The 11,151-nt window shown below is 42.3% G+C and overlaps 1 protein-coding gene across 5 annotated transcripts in view; it reads right to left on the bottom strand.

The window, feature by feature from the left end:
* Positions 1–854: 854 nt before the first annotated feature.
* The window catches only part of zhx3a (zinc fingers and homeoboxes 3a), a 28,006-nt gene continuing 17,709 nt past the window's right edge, over positions 855–11,151 (bottom strand). For 4 of the 5 annotated variants that reach the window (XM_015060711.1, XM_015060708.1, XM_015060709.1 and 1 more), the window contains exons 2-3: positions 3,487–6,352; positions 855–2,102 (exon numbers count right to left, since the gene is read on the bottom strand). In XM_015060711.1, the coding sequence (XP_014916197.1) occupies positions 2,069–2,102; positions 3,487–6,161 (2,709 nt within the window). In that variant the 5' untranslated portion in view covers positions 6,162–6,352 and the 3' untranslated portion in view covers positions 855–2,068. Of the gene's footprint in view, positions 2,103–3,482; positions 6,353–11,151 lie in introns of those variants that run through there. The other variant, XM_015060712.1, reaches the window with a different exon arrangement.

Genomic DNA, 11,151 nt, shown 5'->3' with positions numbered 1-11,151 from the left:
ATAAAAGGCCCGTCGGAGTACCATGGTTCTCAAAGCTACTTTCTGAATTATTTCTAAATGCTGGTGGTTACGGTGTGCTTTATTTAGGGTAATTAGAGTAAATGTAGATTAATAAAAGGGTATGGCACAAACTTAAGATTTTTATTTGTAAAAACAAATGTGAAAATATTTTACCTTCCACGTTACAATTATGCACTACTTTGTTTACACATAAAATCCCCTCCAATAAACATTGTGGTTATATTTAAGAAATATGAATACTTTCGGACATTTTTATGGAAAGATTGTACTAACGACTTCTCACCAGCAGATGGCACTATATTCCTCCACATTGCCTGCTACGCACTCATTTCTAACCTCTAAGTACCAGACAAACACTGGAGCGAGGCGATGAATAAACAAGACTTTTGCTGCTTGTTGAGTAATCAGTTTATTCTGTAAAGACTCAGAAGTGTAGAAAGATGTTACAACAGTGTTATGATCAAAGACTATTTTCCATAAAAGTTTAAGTGATCATTAACACCGTAAGTCCAGATTCCATTGATCTCAAACCAAAATAAATTTGTAACATTCGACACAAGTGCATACACTGCTGGTAGGAGGCGGGGTTGGGGGGGGGGATGCCCACCTCCCGATTTCACTTTGGATGGTATAGCACCGTTCTTCGCTATTAGCAGCTTCAAGATGCAGCTTTAGTGAGATTCATGTAGTGACTGTATGCTTCGATATAAACACAAGAAAATTCAGAGAAGAGCGACCGTCTCCTCGTTTTGGCTCTCTAGCTAGCACAAGATCTCACTCTGTCAGTGTTTAGGGATCAAATTGAGAATTTTGCTTTTAAACGTTTTTTTTTCTTTCTTCTGTTTCTGCCAGTTAACAATGTTCGATACAATTACAGCTTAAAGTTGAACATCTCCAAGTGTACAGAAAGCAGCACAAGATTTTTTTTCACAGATATAGACCAACAGTGACCATCAATGCACTGGCAAGTTAAAAATGTTTTGTTTTTGTTTTTTGCTTTTTTTTTTTGTTTTTTGTTTTTTTGTTGCTTTTTTACCATTATTTCTGGACAGCACAGTAGCTCGAAAGCAAGGTGATGAACAGACGACTCATATAAACACACAGACAGAGCTGAGTAAGGCAACGGTAGCGTGACAGGCTTCTCTCTGTTCAGTTTGCAGGGCAGTGTAGTGTATTGATCTTGACAGCTGTCAATACCTTTACAGTGAAGCAGATTGATTTCTGTTTTTTTTTTTTTTTAAGCATCGCCGTCTTCGTTAGTGCATTGTATATAGCCTCTTGCGTGTAGCTGAACTGCAAAGTGATCACCGACATTAATACAGATCTGAATAAAATGTGTTCGATTGCATCTGGACTTACAGTGACTATATAAGAGTAGATAGAATTGAAAACCCAACTAACGGAAAGAAAAAGTAAAATTCAAGGCAGTGCTGAAGTACTGGTTGCTAAAAAACAGAACAAAAAAAAAAGAGTAAAAAATATCACAAAGCCAACAATAACATTTCCTCAACACATATTTTGTTTGTCCAGGCAGTACAAACCATCTTTTATAGTGCAGTTTCAACTATATATATATATATATATGTATGTTTATATATATATATAATTCTCCCTACAGCCCTATCCTAACCTAACTTTCGCTCATTCAAGTCAGTTTTCCAGTCAGTGTGCGTCTTTTCTTTCTTTTCTTTGATCCCTCATACTGACCTCGTTGTGCACCCTCCCCACACAACCACAAAAAAGCATGAAAGGCTTAAAACATCACAGGACTCAAAAGGTGAGAAGTTCTTTTTCTTCTGTCGGTGGCAGGAAGTGATGGCAGATGGAAGAAGAAGAAGAAGAAGACGAGGAGGAGCAGGAGGCGGACGAGGGGGGAGGGGGATATTCACAGTTTCAGTCAGAGTCCAGCGGTCCAGCTACAATCACATCTGCTGTCATTATGAACACACTTTTTTTTTTGTTGTTTAAAAAAAAAACAAAACAAAAAAACTCAAATCATAGCCAGGGGAGCAGGCCGGCCTTTAAGCGTCACTTGTCCGGTGCTTCATCACACCTCCAGCAGCTCCATCCTCAGGCGGTCCCTATGGGCAACACAAGAAGAAAACGTGAAGAAAATTCTACTTCTTAAATAAGTAGAAAAAAAACATGCATGTGTGTGTTAAATTGGCTTTTGAAAATCTGCCGCACCAAAGGCAATTGTGGAGATTTATTCACATATATTAGCATGCGCTCTCGATCTATAATTCAGTGCTAAGAGTCCTACTTATCTAAAAATAGCTTGTAAAACACAGACCTTTGATTGCTTGAATAAACTACTCAGCATGAGTACCTGTACACACTTCTTTTTTTACTGTACGTCAACACAGCTCCCGCTACAAACAACAAGCTGTCGTGCTTTTATCACCACACCTGACTTACACTGGTTTTGCTTTCTTGACTGAAAAACAGCCCTGGGCTTGTAAAAGTGTCACAGTGAATGAGGAATTTTATTTTTACAACGGGTAACATGGGCAGGCGTACGCACGGTCTGAAATCACTGAGTTGTTTACGTCGAAACGTCCAGAATTTCCATGTATTGCGGTGATGTTATAAAGATGATAAATGCTCACATTCACGTCAATGTTTCGATTGTATGCTGTTGTCCAGAGCTAGATCTAGAGAAATATTCATAGGGCAACAGGAACAAGATGTTACTCCAGGTCAGGACATATTATACTTCACAAGCAATTCCAATGCAGAACTCTTGGGAAGTGTTCATTTGTGAGGGTAGTAACCACGTCCACTTCAAATCTCTGGCCAGTTTCAAAATAGTGCTTTTGGGTGCCATACAAGAATAAAGTTCTGCCAAGAACACCATGCTGATGTGCAATAAGTCAGCATCTTTTTTTAGTTTTTAAAGCTTCCAACTGGTATGGCAAATAACGGTGCACCGACTGCAGTTTTCCGGCTGACTGCCTATTACCAATCTGCAAACTGACCTGCCAGTACTGATTTTTTAAAATTTTGTCTCAAACGTTTCTAAGGCAAGAAAGTCACTCAATTGACAACAGCGGGGTGACTGCTCTTAACTGCAAACATGCAGACGTGACCTGATGGGTGGGTCTGTCAGTCAGCCTTCTGAGCAAACGAGGACAGTGAATCAGTGAATAAGATCGGCTTAACATGCAAGTATCGCCTGATCACCGGTCTCCCAAGATTAAGGAAATTGGGGCTGATTTATCAGTGAACGGCAAAGCATTACTTCAGGGTGACAATAGATGCTTTCTGTTACTATCTAGAAACATATTGTAATCTGTTCAGATCCATATTAGTTCTGACTCGTTTTTGCTGTTTGTCTCCCTGGTGGATATGAATTGACAACATTTGGTTCAAAACATTCAGCAGCAGAGGGTAGTGTTCTGTGCCTGAAAAATTGGGTGGGAACAGCGGATTTAGCATCTGTAAACTGTAAATGTGTTGTTCTACCTGGCCTGGTTGGTGTCAGTCTGCTGTTCGATCAGTGAATGACTCGCTGTGGGCTGCTGGTGCTCATCTCCTCCTTCTGACCAGGGATCCTGCAGGACTGCTGTCTGACCTGACTCCTCAGGTTTGTCGTGCTTCCTGCCACCAGTCTCGGATCCCGTCAGAGCGAGCAGCGGCTCATATGAATCCTGCCACACAAGCTGCTGCCCTGAGTCCAGCCCTGCTTTCCTTTCCGGGTGCTTGATCGTTTCTTGCTCAATGAGTTTCTTTTTGGCCGGTGAAGGGTCTTTCTGTGACTCGGCCTCAGTGTCTCCGTGGCTCCTTGCGTCATCTGACTCCGCTGGAGACCGTTGATAAGTCTCCAACCACTTCAGCTGCCCATTTTTGTGGCTGTAGCGACTGTCGCTGAACCAGCGCACTACCTCTGACTTAGGAAGGCCTGTCTGAATGCTTAACTCTTCGTACTGAAGGCTGCTGGGCCAACGAGTGTTGGAGAAAGCCTGCCGGAGGATTTGCAGCTGTTGCGGGGTCTTGTTGCCCCAGGGTGGTGAGAAAGACGTATGGCAGGCCGACACCTCAATGTCACATTTGGGTTCTTGATGGACAGCGTCGGATGTGGTCTGCGGTTCGTTCATCTTCAGCCTTTTAAAATTGATCTTAATGGGGTCAACTCTGAGCTCTTTCCGTGCCCTCTCGCCGATAATTAGGTCCTCCTCCTTAATGAGCTTCTGTAAGATTGACATGCCTTTCATGGGAAAGTCTTTGTTGCATCCACCCTCATCTATAATAGATGAGTTGCTTGTTGTAATGACAGTAGTGCTGGTGCTTTCAGTTGGGGGTTTGCTGGCATTATTCTTGTTTGGAACGCTGTCATCACAGGTGGAACTGCAGTTTTCACTGCTAATGCTGCTGCTGTTGGTCTTGTGAACGTGGCTGTTGTTTTCATCGTCAGCCCCGTCAGCATGAGCCCCATCTGGATCACAAACAATGAAGCTGCTGTGATGACTGTTACAGTTTGTTTTTGATTTGCTGGTGTTGTCGATGATCACTTGACTCGTGGTGCTGTTCAAACCCTCTGATCCAGTTGGTAAACTGTTGCTCTTGGTGCTTGGTTCGGTGTTGGTGTCAGCAACGCAGTGCTCACTGTTATTGCTAGTGTCTGCGGAGCAGGCGGCAACGCTGTTGGTGGTGTTGGTCAGGTCGCTGTTGTTGTTTACCGATTTTCTGCTCTCAACACCATTAGTAATGCTGGAACAGTTGCTGCTACTGCTGCTTCGACTGCTGCTGGTGCTATTGACACAACCGCTGCTTCCAGCCGCATCCAGCCCGTTGCTCTTTTCTTGCTCCACAGTGAGTTCAGTGCTCTTAGTAGGCTCCTGTGTTGCTCGAGCAGTACATGGAAACTTTGGTGGGGCAACCGGAGAAGAATACGAGACCCTTGTCACATGCGGCTTGGTTGACAAGTTGGCCTGTGTCGCTATGACTCCAACGGGCCTTGGTTTTATACCACTGTATGGAACTTTGGCCATCTGAAAGTTTGGTCCTTTTGAGCCTGGAAGGCCAGTGACAGTGTGGTGAGTTACGATGTGATTGACCTGTTGTGCTGTCACAGGTTGCTTCTGGGGTGCTCCTCCTTGGAAAACAGTGTTGAACATCTTCCTCCTGGCCTCCTCGATCTCTTCAGGAGACCAGCTGATGCCCTGTTTAAGCCTTTGGGCAGTAAACCATAGCTTGATTTGCTCTTCTGGAAACTCCGAAACCACCGTCAGGTAGCAGAGCTCGGCTTTGGTCGGGTAGGGAAATTTGCCAAACGATGTCTTGAGAAAACTGCTAGTATCCATGGCGGCATCGTAGGTGGGGATGCTGCTGAGAGGGATCATCACCTTTGGAAGATCTTTATTCGCGTCAGAGGAAGTGGGGGAATAAAGAGGAGGAGTGTGCTGGTGAAAGACTTGGTTGGACACTGTCGTAATCACATGAGTGACAGTGGTCCTCGGCATAGCTGGGGTCCCAGACGTACTGAGAGCCCCGTTTTGGAGTTCAGGCACATTATTCAGCAGGGTAAGGTCTGCATCCTTTCCAGTGTCTATCTTCCGTACCTCCACAGTGTGAGATACAACAATCTTTTTGTGCTCCCCCTTGGCTTTCATCAACTTTGCGATTGGTGTTTTAGTGAGGGAGATCCCAGATTCTTTGTTGTCTTCTCCACTGTCTGTAAAGAGGCTTTGCTCTACAGTTGTTACTCCATCTCTTTTGTTGACACTGAGGGAGGCAGTAACCAAGCCCTCCATAATCTTGGGGTGGGCGTTAGCGTTGTGCAGCGCCAGAGCCTCGAAGCGGACAACCGACACCCCGCAGTTCAGGCAGTAGAAGGTGGGTTGGGCTCTGAAGTCTAAGTGGCAGTTATGCATGTGATCCAAAAAGTAATTTAGATCTCTGGACTCGAATCGGCAAGTGACGCAGCTGTAAGTACCTCCTTTCTGCGTTTCACTGCTGCTTTCGGATTTGGAGGAGCTGTGAGAAAAGTGGGCCGACTCCTCTCCAGAGATGCTGAGAATGCTGTCTTCTGGGATTGTTGGTAGGAGTTCTGGTAGCGAGCCCAGAACAATTTCCTCACGTGCATGTTTGGATTTGGATGGTATCATGCAGGGCACAGTGGATTTCCTTTTGCTGGCCATATTGCAGCTTGGTGTAAATGTGAGTGAGTGGTAGTCTGGCGTGATGAGAGCAGAGGGTAGGTGAATAGTGAAAGGGTTTGAGTGGGGTTTGGTGTCATGGACCAGCCACAGAGATATCACAGTGTTGCTTCATGCCTTCTACCAATTTGGGATTCCTGTCACATGGACAAGTTTAACAGCTCTGGTCGAACCTGGGAGAAACGAGAACAAAAGAAGAAAACATGAATCTTTCAGCACATCTCCAGTGTAAGAGTTAGAAAAACAGAAAAAATAATTAGCAAGTTTAGGAGGAGCTATCCAGGGCTGGAGCCGTGAAGGTATTTTTTGAACTTAATGGAAAAAAGAAGTTCTGGACTGCTGTATTTTATACATTTCTAAATATAGTTGAAAGCAAATATAAACGCACTATAAAAACACATTTTTTCCTCAGTCTGTCATTAAATCAGACCAAATTTTTCCTGGGAATGTATTTTAAGGCAACACTCAAACACACGGTAACCGTAGCATGTTCAGTCATTTCATTCAGGATAGACACTGGGTAAAAACGTTGAATCAACCCCAGAACAAAAGCAAAACTACTTTCTGAAAATGCTACGTGAACCAGCAAAAAAGTATAAAAAGACATTTTATAGTTAGCAGATGCACTTAGGGACAAAAACATAAATTTCTGGAGATGTGACTTATGGTCCTAAGAAATAAAAAGTTATGTGTTTGGCCGTAAATGTTGCAAACCGAAGAACACAAGCCCTAGTGTGAAGCATGGGGGAGGCAGCATCATGTTGTGGAGATATTTTGCTGCAGGAGGGACAGGTGCACTTCTTAAAAGTATTACATTTAAAGGAAGTAAATGAAATATAAAAAATGAGAGATACATCTGGTATTCAGACTGCAATCTTTTCCATTGTATCACCAATCCACAGGCCTGGCATAGTTACTGCAGTGTTTAGGGTCATTTTCAGTGTTTCCATAAGGAACTAAACACGTTAGCAAATGTTGAATTTGTCTTAAATCTTAACTACAAGATTGTTTCGGGTGAACTATTTCTATATGGACAAGCCCTAAAAAACCTTGACAATGTTGTGTTAATAATCAATCTGTTGTGATTCCCTTGCATTAAAAAAGAAATTGTCAGCTCAAACTTGACCCCACATCCTCTTGACTCCAACCTTTAGGCATCCTCGCGGTACAGAAAACCGAGGCGTGAAATCTGAAATGGGAACTTAATCGTTCAATCTGTAAATTATGTATGTTACAGTTGCCACTATATGCAGATGATCGGGAGGTTAATAGCTTGCATGTCGGTATAAAAAGCATAAAATATACGAGACGGTGAGCAGAATGCAGAGAAAATGAGCATCCCCACTCAGGGTTAATAGGTGTGGGTGGAAATATAGAGCGTGAAAGGAACTGGCAGTATCAGCAGTTAAAGCACCAAGGTAAAAGAGTTAAGCCCTTTTTCCTTATGACAACATTTTTACATTTCATCAGATATGAAGGTCACAGTTAATGATTCTTGAAGAGGGAAGGTCATGTGACTCTCTCGCTCACTAGATTTTTTTTTTCTTCTTCTCCTTCTACTGTAGTTTATGCACCAGTTTATTCATACACTAAAATTAGACCGGTCTAATTACCTACTTATGGGAGAAAGAAAATCAAAACAGACAAAGGCTTTTTTTGGTCAAAACAAAAGAAAAAAGAAAAAGTGAGGATTTTCATTGTGACACACAGACACACACACACACTTCCTTAATCAGTGCCGCCTGTCAGTTTGTTCTGTGCTTTGCTTGGATTTACAGACTTCTGTGTAGATATCACTTTTTATGATTTCAAAAAGCAGACTGCAATAATTGACCACGGCCAGAAATGACAGTTGGTGATGTTTTATTTTTCTTCCCTCGTGCTGCAGTAGGATTGGCTCTTCTAGTCTGTAACGGGGCGTGACCTCCCAAATTATTTTTAGCGAAGCTTCCTGCTAATATTGTTGCGTTTAGTGAGCGTTATGTTGTCCTGTGACGAGCACGTTCAGCTAAGGAAAGCGTTAATGTCAGCGAGTGACTGCCTGTTACCTGGAGCGCCCAAGGGATTTTCACACCCATCGAGTGTGATTGAGTCACTCCTCTCCACATCAGGTGCCAAAAGTATCTAACCTCACCAACTGTTTCGCATTGTTTCTGCAGCCTCAAATATGCAAAATATGCACACAGGTTTCATACCTGCCAAAAAAAGAATTCCTTCTCATTGTGAGTCTAGGTGCCATTTTAAGACAGCATGGTGTGCATTGTTTGTGTAAAACAGAAAAATATTAAAATCTGTCAAACACATTCACGTCCTCCTGACCCGATCGACCCTGGCAGGACAGATAAAGTTATCCCTCTGGCAGGTTTACGTAAAATTAATTTTACCAACTCGTTTCTTCTGTTGAAAGTAATAATAATAATAATAATAATCTCAGAGAATCTGAGGAAGAAGCCAAAATTAGGGTGATAGCAAAGAGGTCTTACAACCTCAAAGACTTGGAGCTCATCACTAAATATAAATTCACTAAATCCCAGGGGAAACCAGAAAAATGCTGCTCCGCAGTTAGAAGTAGAGTTTTTATTGCTGAAATGACAAGATAAAACTATTCAGTTAAAAGTGATCTGTATAAAATTATTACAAACATGTTAAAAGAATTTTGGGAGATGGCCATCATTTCTAACCAGAAACCAAGAAGTTCAATTAAAATCATTTTGAATTTTAATCTGCCAGGTGCGTGGATAATTTTGGATATCTCCCATGCAAATGTATTCCTTTTAGCACCTCTATTTCTGCTCCTCTGAAAGTTAACTATCTTTTCATGCTTTATGAACGCCATGTTGTTCATTGCTGTAAAAAAGCAGCAATAAACAACACATTGCTGCTTCAATTCGTGGATGAATTGAAATTGATTTCCTTTATTGGATATTGTATGTCTATGGCAACGCAGTGTATAGAACAAAAAAGGGATGCACGATATATCTACTCTAACTTTGTATTGTATTGTCCAATCTTAGTCGTCTTTATAAAATATCAGTATCAGTCTGATCAATAAAACAGAACTCATGTTTATTTTCCATCTTGGACCAATATGGATATCCAATATTGTTGTTATTCTTATGGTTGAGAGACCCATATTTAGCAATATACATGTTTTAGAGATGCATATATTGATACTAACCAATATTAGTCATTTTAGCACTTTGGAACTGGTCTCAAAACTGGGCTACTGCAAACAATACTTATTTCCATCTTGGACAGATATCTATATCCAATATTATTGTTGCTGTCGTGGCCGATAGCCGATATTTACCAATATAATTTACACACCTTCGAAAAAAACAACAACCAGAACTCTGACTGTACCACTGCTTCACTGGTGGTGGTTTAATAGCGAGGGGATATTTTTCTTGACACTTTAGTCGTCTTAATAACAATGGAGCATTGCTGAAACCCCACCTGAGTATTTCTGCCGGCCACATCCAGGCCTTCGTGACCACATTGCAACAACCTTCTAGGTACATCATGTCACAAAGCTCAGATCAGCTCAAACTGGTCACCAGATTTCAATCCAGTAGAGACACTTTGGAGTGAAGCGGAAGAGGAGACATGATGCTGTCATGTCAATTTGGACCAGGAAGCAAAACGGGTTTCCACCTGGTACTAGAAAGGTGTACCTAATAAAGAGGTAACAGGGTAATAGTTCATTAACTTCAGCTCTTTGTTCCAACATCGCAATCAATCCGTCCTTCACCTCCCCCGCCTTATTTGTTTACATGATTATGGTGCTTGCTTATTCATCCATTTACTTGCAGGAAACTGAGCTCTCCCTATTAGATCTATTTTGTTCTGTGGAAAAATACAAATAGTCCCATGCTGCAACATTAATATGTCTCTTCTCTTGAACAACAAATGCGTTTCAGCGTTATTTACTTTGTCGGTAATCATTTTACTGCCGTTTATTTGACGGCTTTGAACGGAGAGTCAAAATGGAGATTAAATGCGTCTGGAATGTGAGGAGACGCAGTATTCTGAAAAAGATACAGTCTTTCTGATACTTTGTATAGGTGGCAGAAAGGTCACACGTGTAAGAATGCAGCACATCAAAATGCACACAAATATAACTTTTCACTCTCACTTCTCATTCTCTGTTCTCAAACTGAAAGGAAACACTGAATTAAATATTCCTTTTTGTTTCTATCTCCAAGCACTAAAACATGACGATCAAATGAGGGGAAAAAAGTATCAAGTCGGAGGCGGGCCCCTGCAGCCCATGCAGATGCCCTCTGCTTGAACTCCTGACACACACTTGCACTCTCACACTGCCACAGTGCATCACTCCCCGTCCTCATTTCAGAGTCTGGAGACGCATCGGAGTGTAACACGCCGCTGCAGACCGGCCTTGTCCCGTTGCTTCCCTCACGGCTGGCTTTCCACCATCCTCCTGACCCACCAAAACCACTCCGGCATTCTGGGACGCAAAGATCACTCCACGCACTTCCAGCCCCACATCATCATTATATTTACCCTATTTATCGTTTGTGCACGCTGCGGCGGAGCACTTTTGCAGACATTAAGTTGCGTGTTCACTGTGGCTGGTTACATGTTAAATAAAAGATTAACCTGTTCCAAAGCTAAACCCTCAAACGACTGCCCACAGGTACACCACGTTCCCACTGTGACGTCATCCTCATAACTACCTCTTTTGTTTTTAATCGTACCTCGCATTAAAAAAAAGAAATAAAAAGGAAAAAAAAAATAAAACACCAAAACTAGGTCAGCAGCATCTTATGCAGTAATCCCGGTTCGTTGCACCCCAACGCGGGCGTGCGCTGTATGTTTTGCCCCCCAGAGAGGTTATGGTAGTCCCTGCTGGCACGCTCAATTAACCCCTGCTGAGGACATACAGTTGTGGTCAAAAGTGTACATACACTTGTAAAAAATCATAATGTTATGGCTGTCTTGAGTCTTCAAT

Source organism: Poecilia latipinna, unplaced genomic scaffold, assembly GCF_001443285.1.
Source record: "Poecilia latipinna isolate Pla-1442-1.1 unplaced genomic scaffold, P_latipinna-1.0 Scaffold1737, whole genome shotgun sequence".
Classification (NCBI taxonomy): Eukaryota; Metazoa; Chordata; class Actinopteri; order Cyprinodontiformes; family Poeciliidae; genus Poecilia; species Poecilia latipinna.
This window is presented reverse-complemented; position numbering and strand designations above follow the sequence as displayed.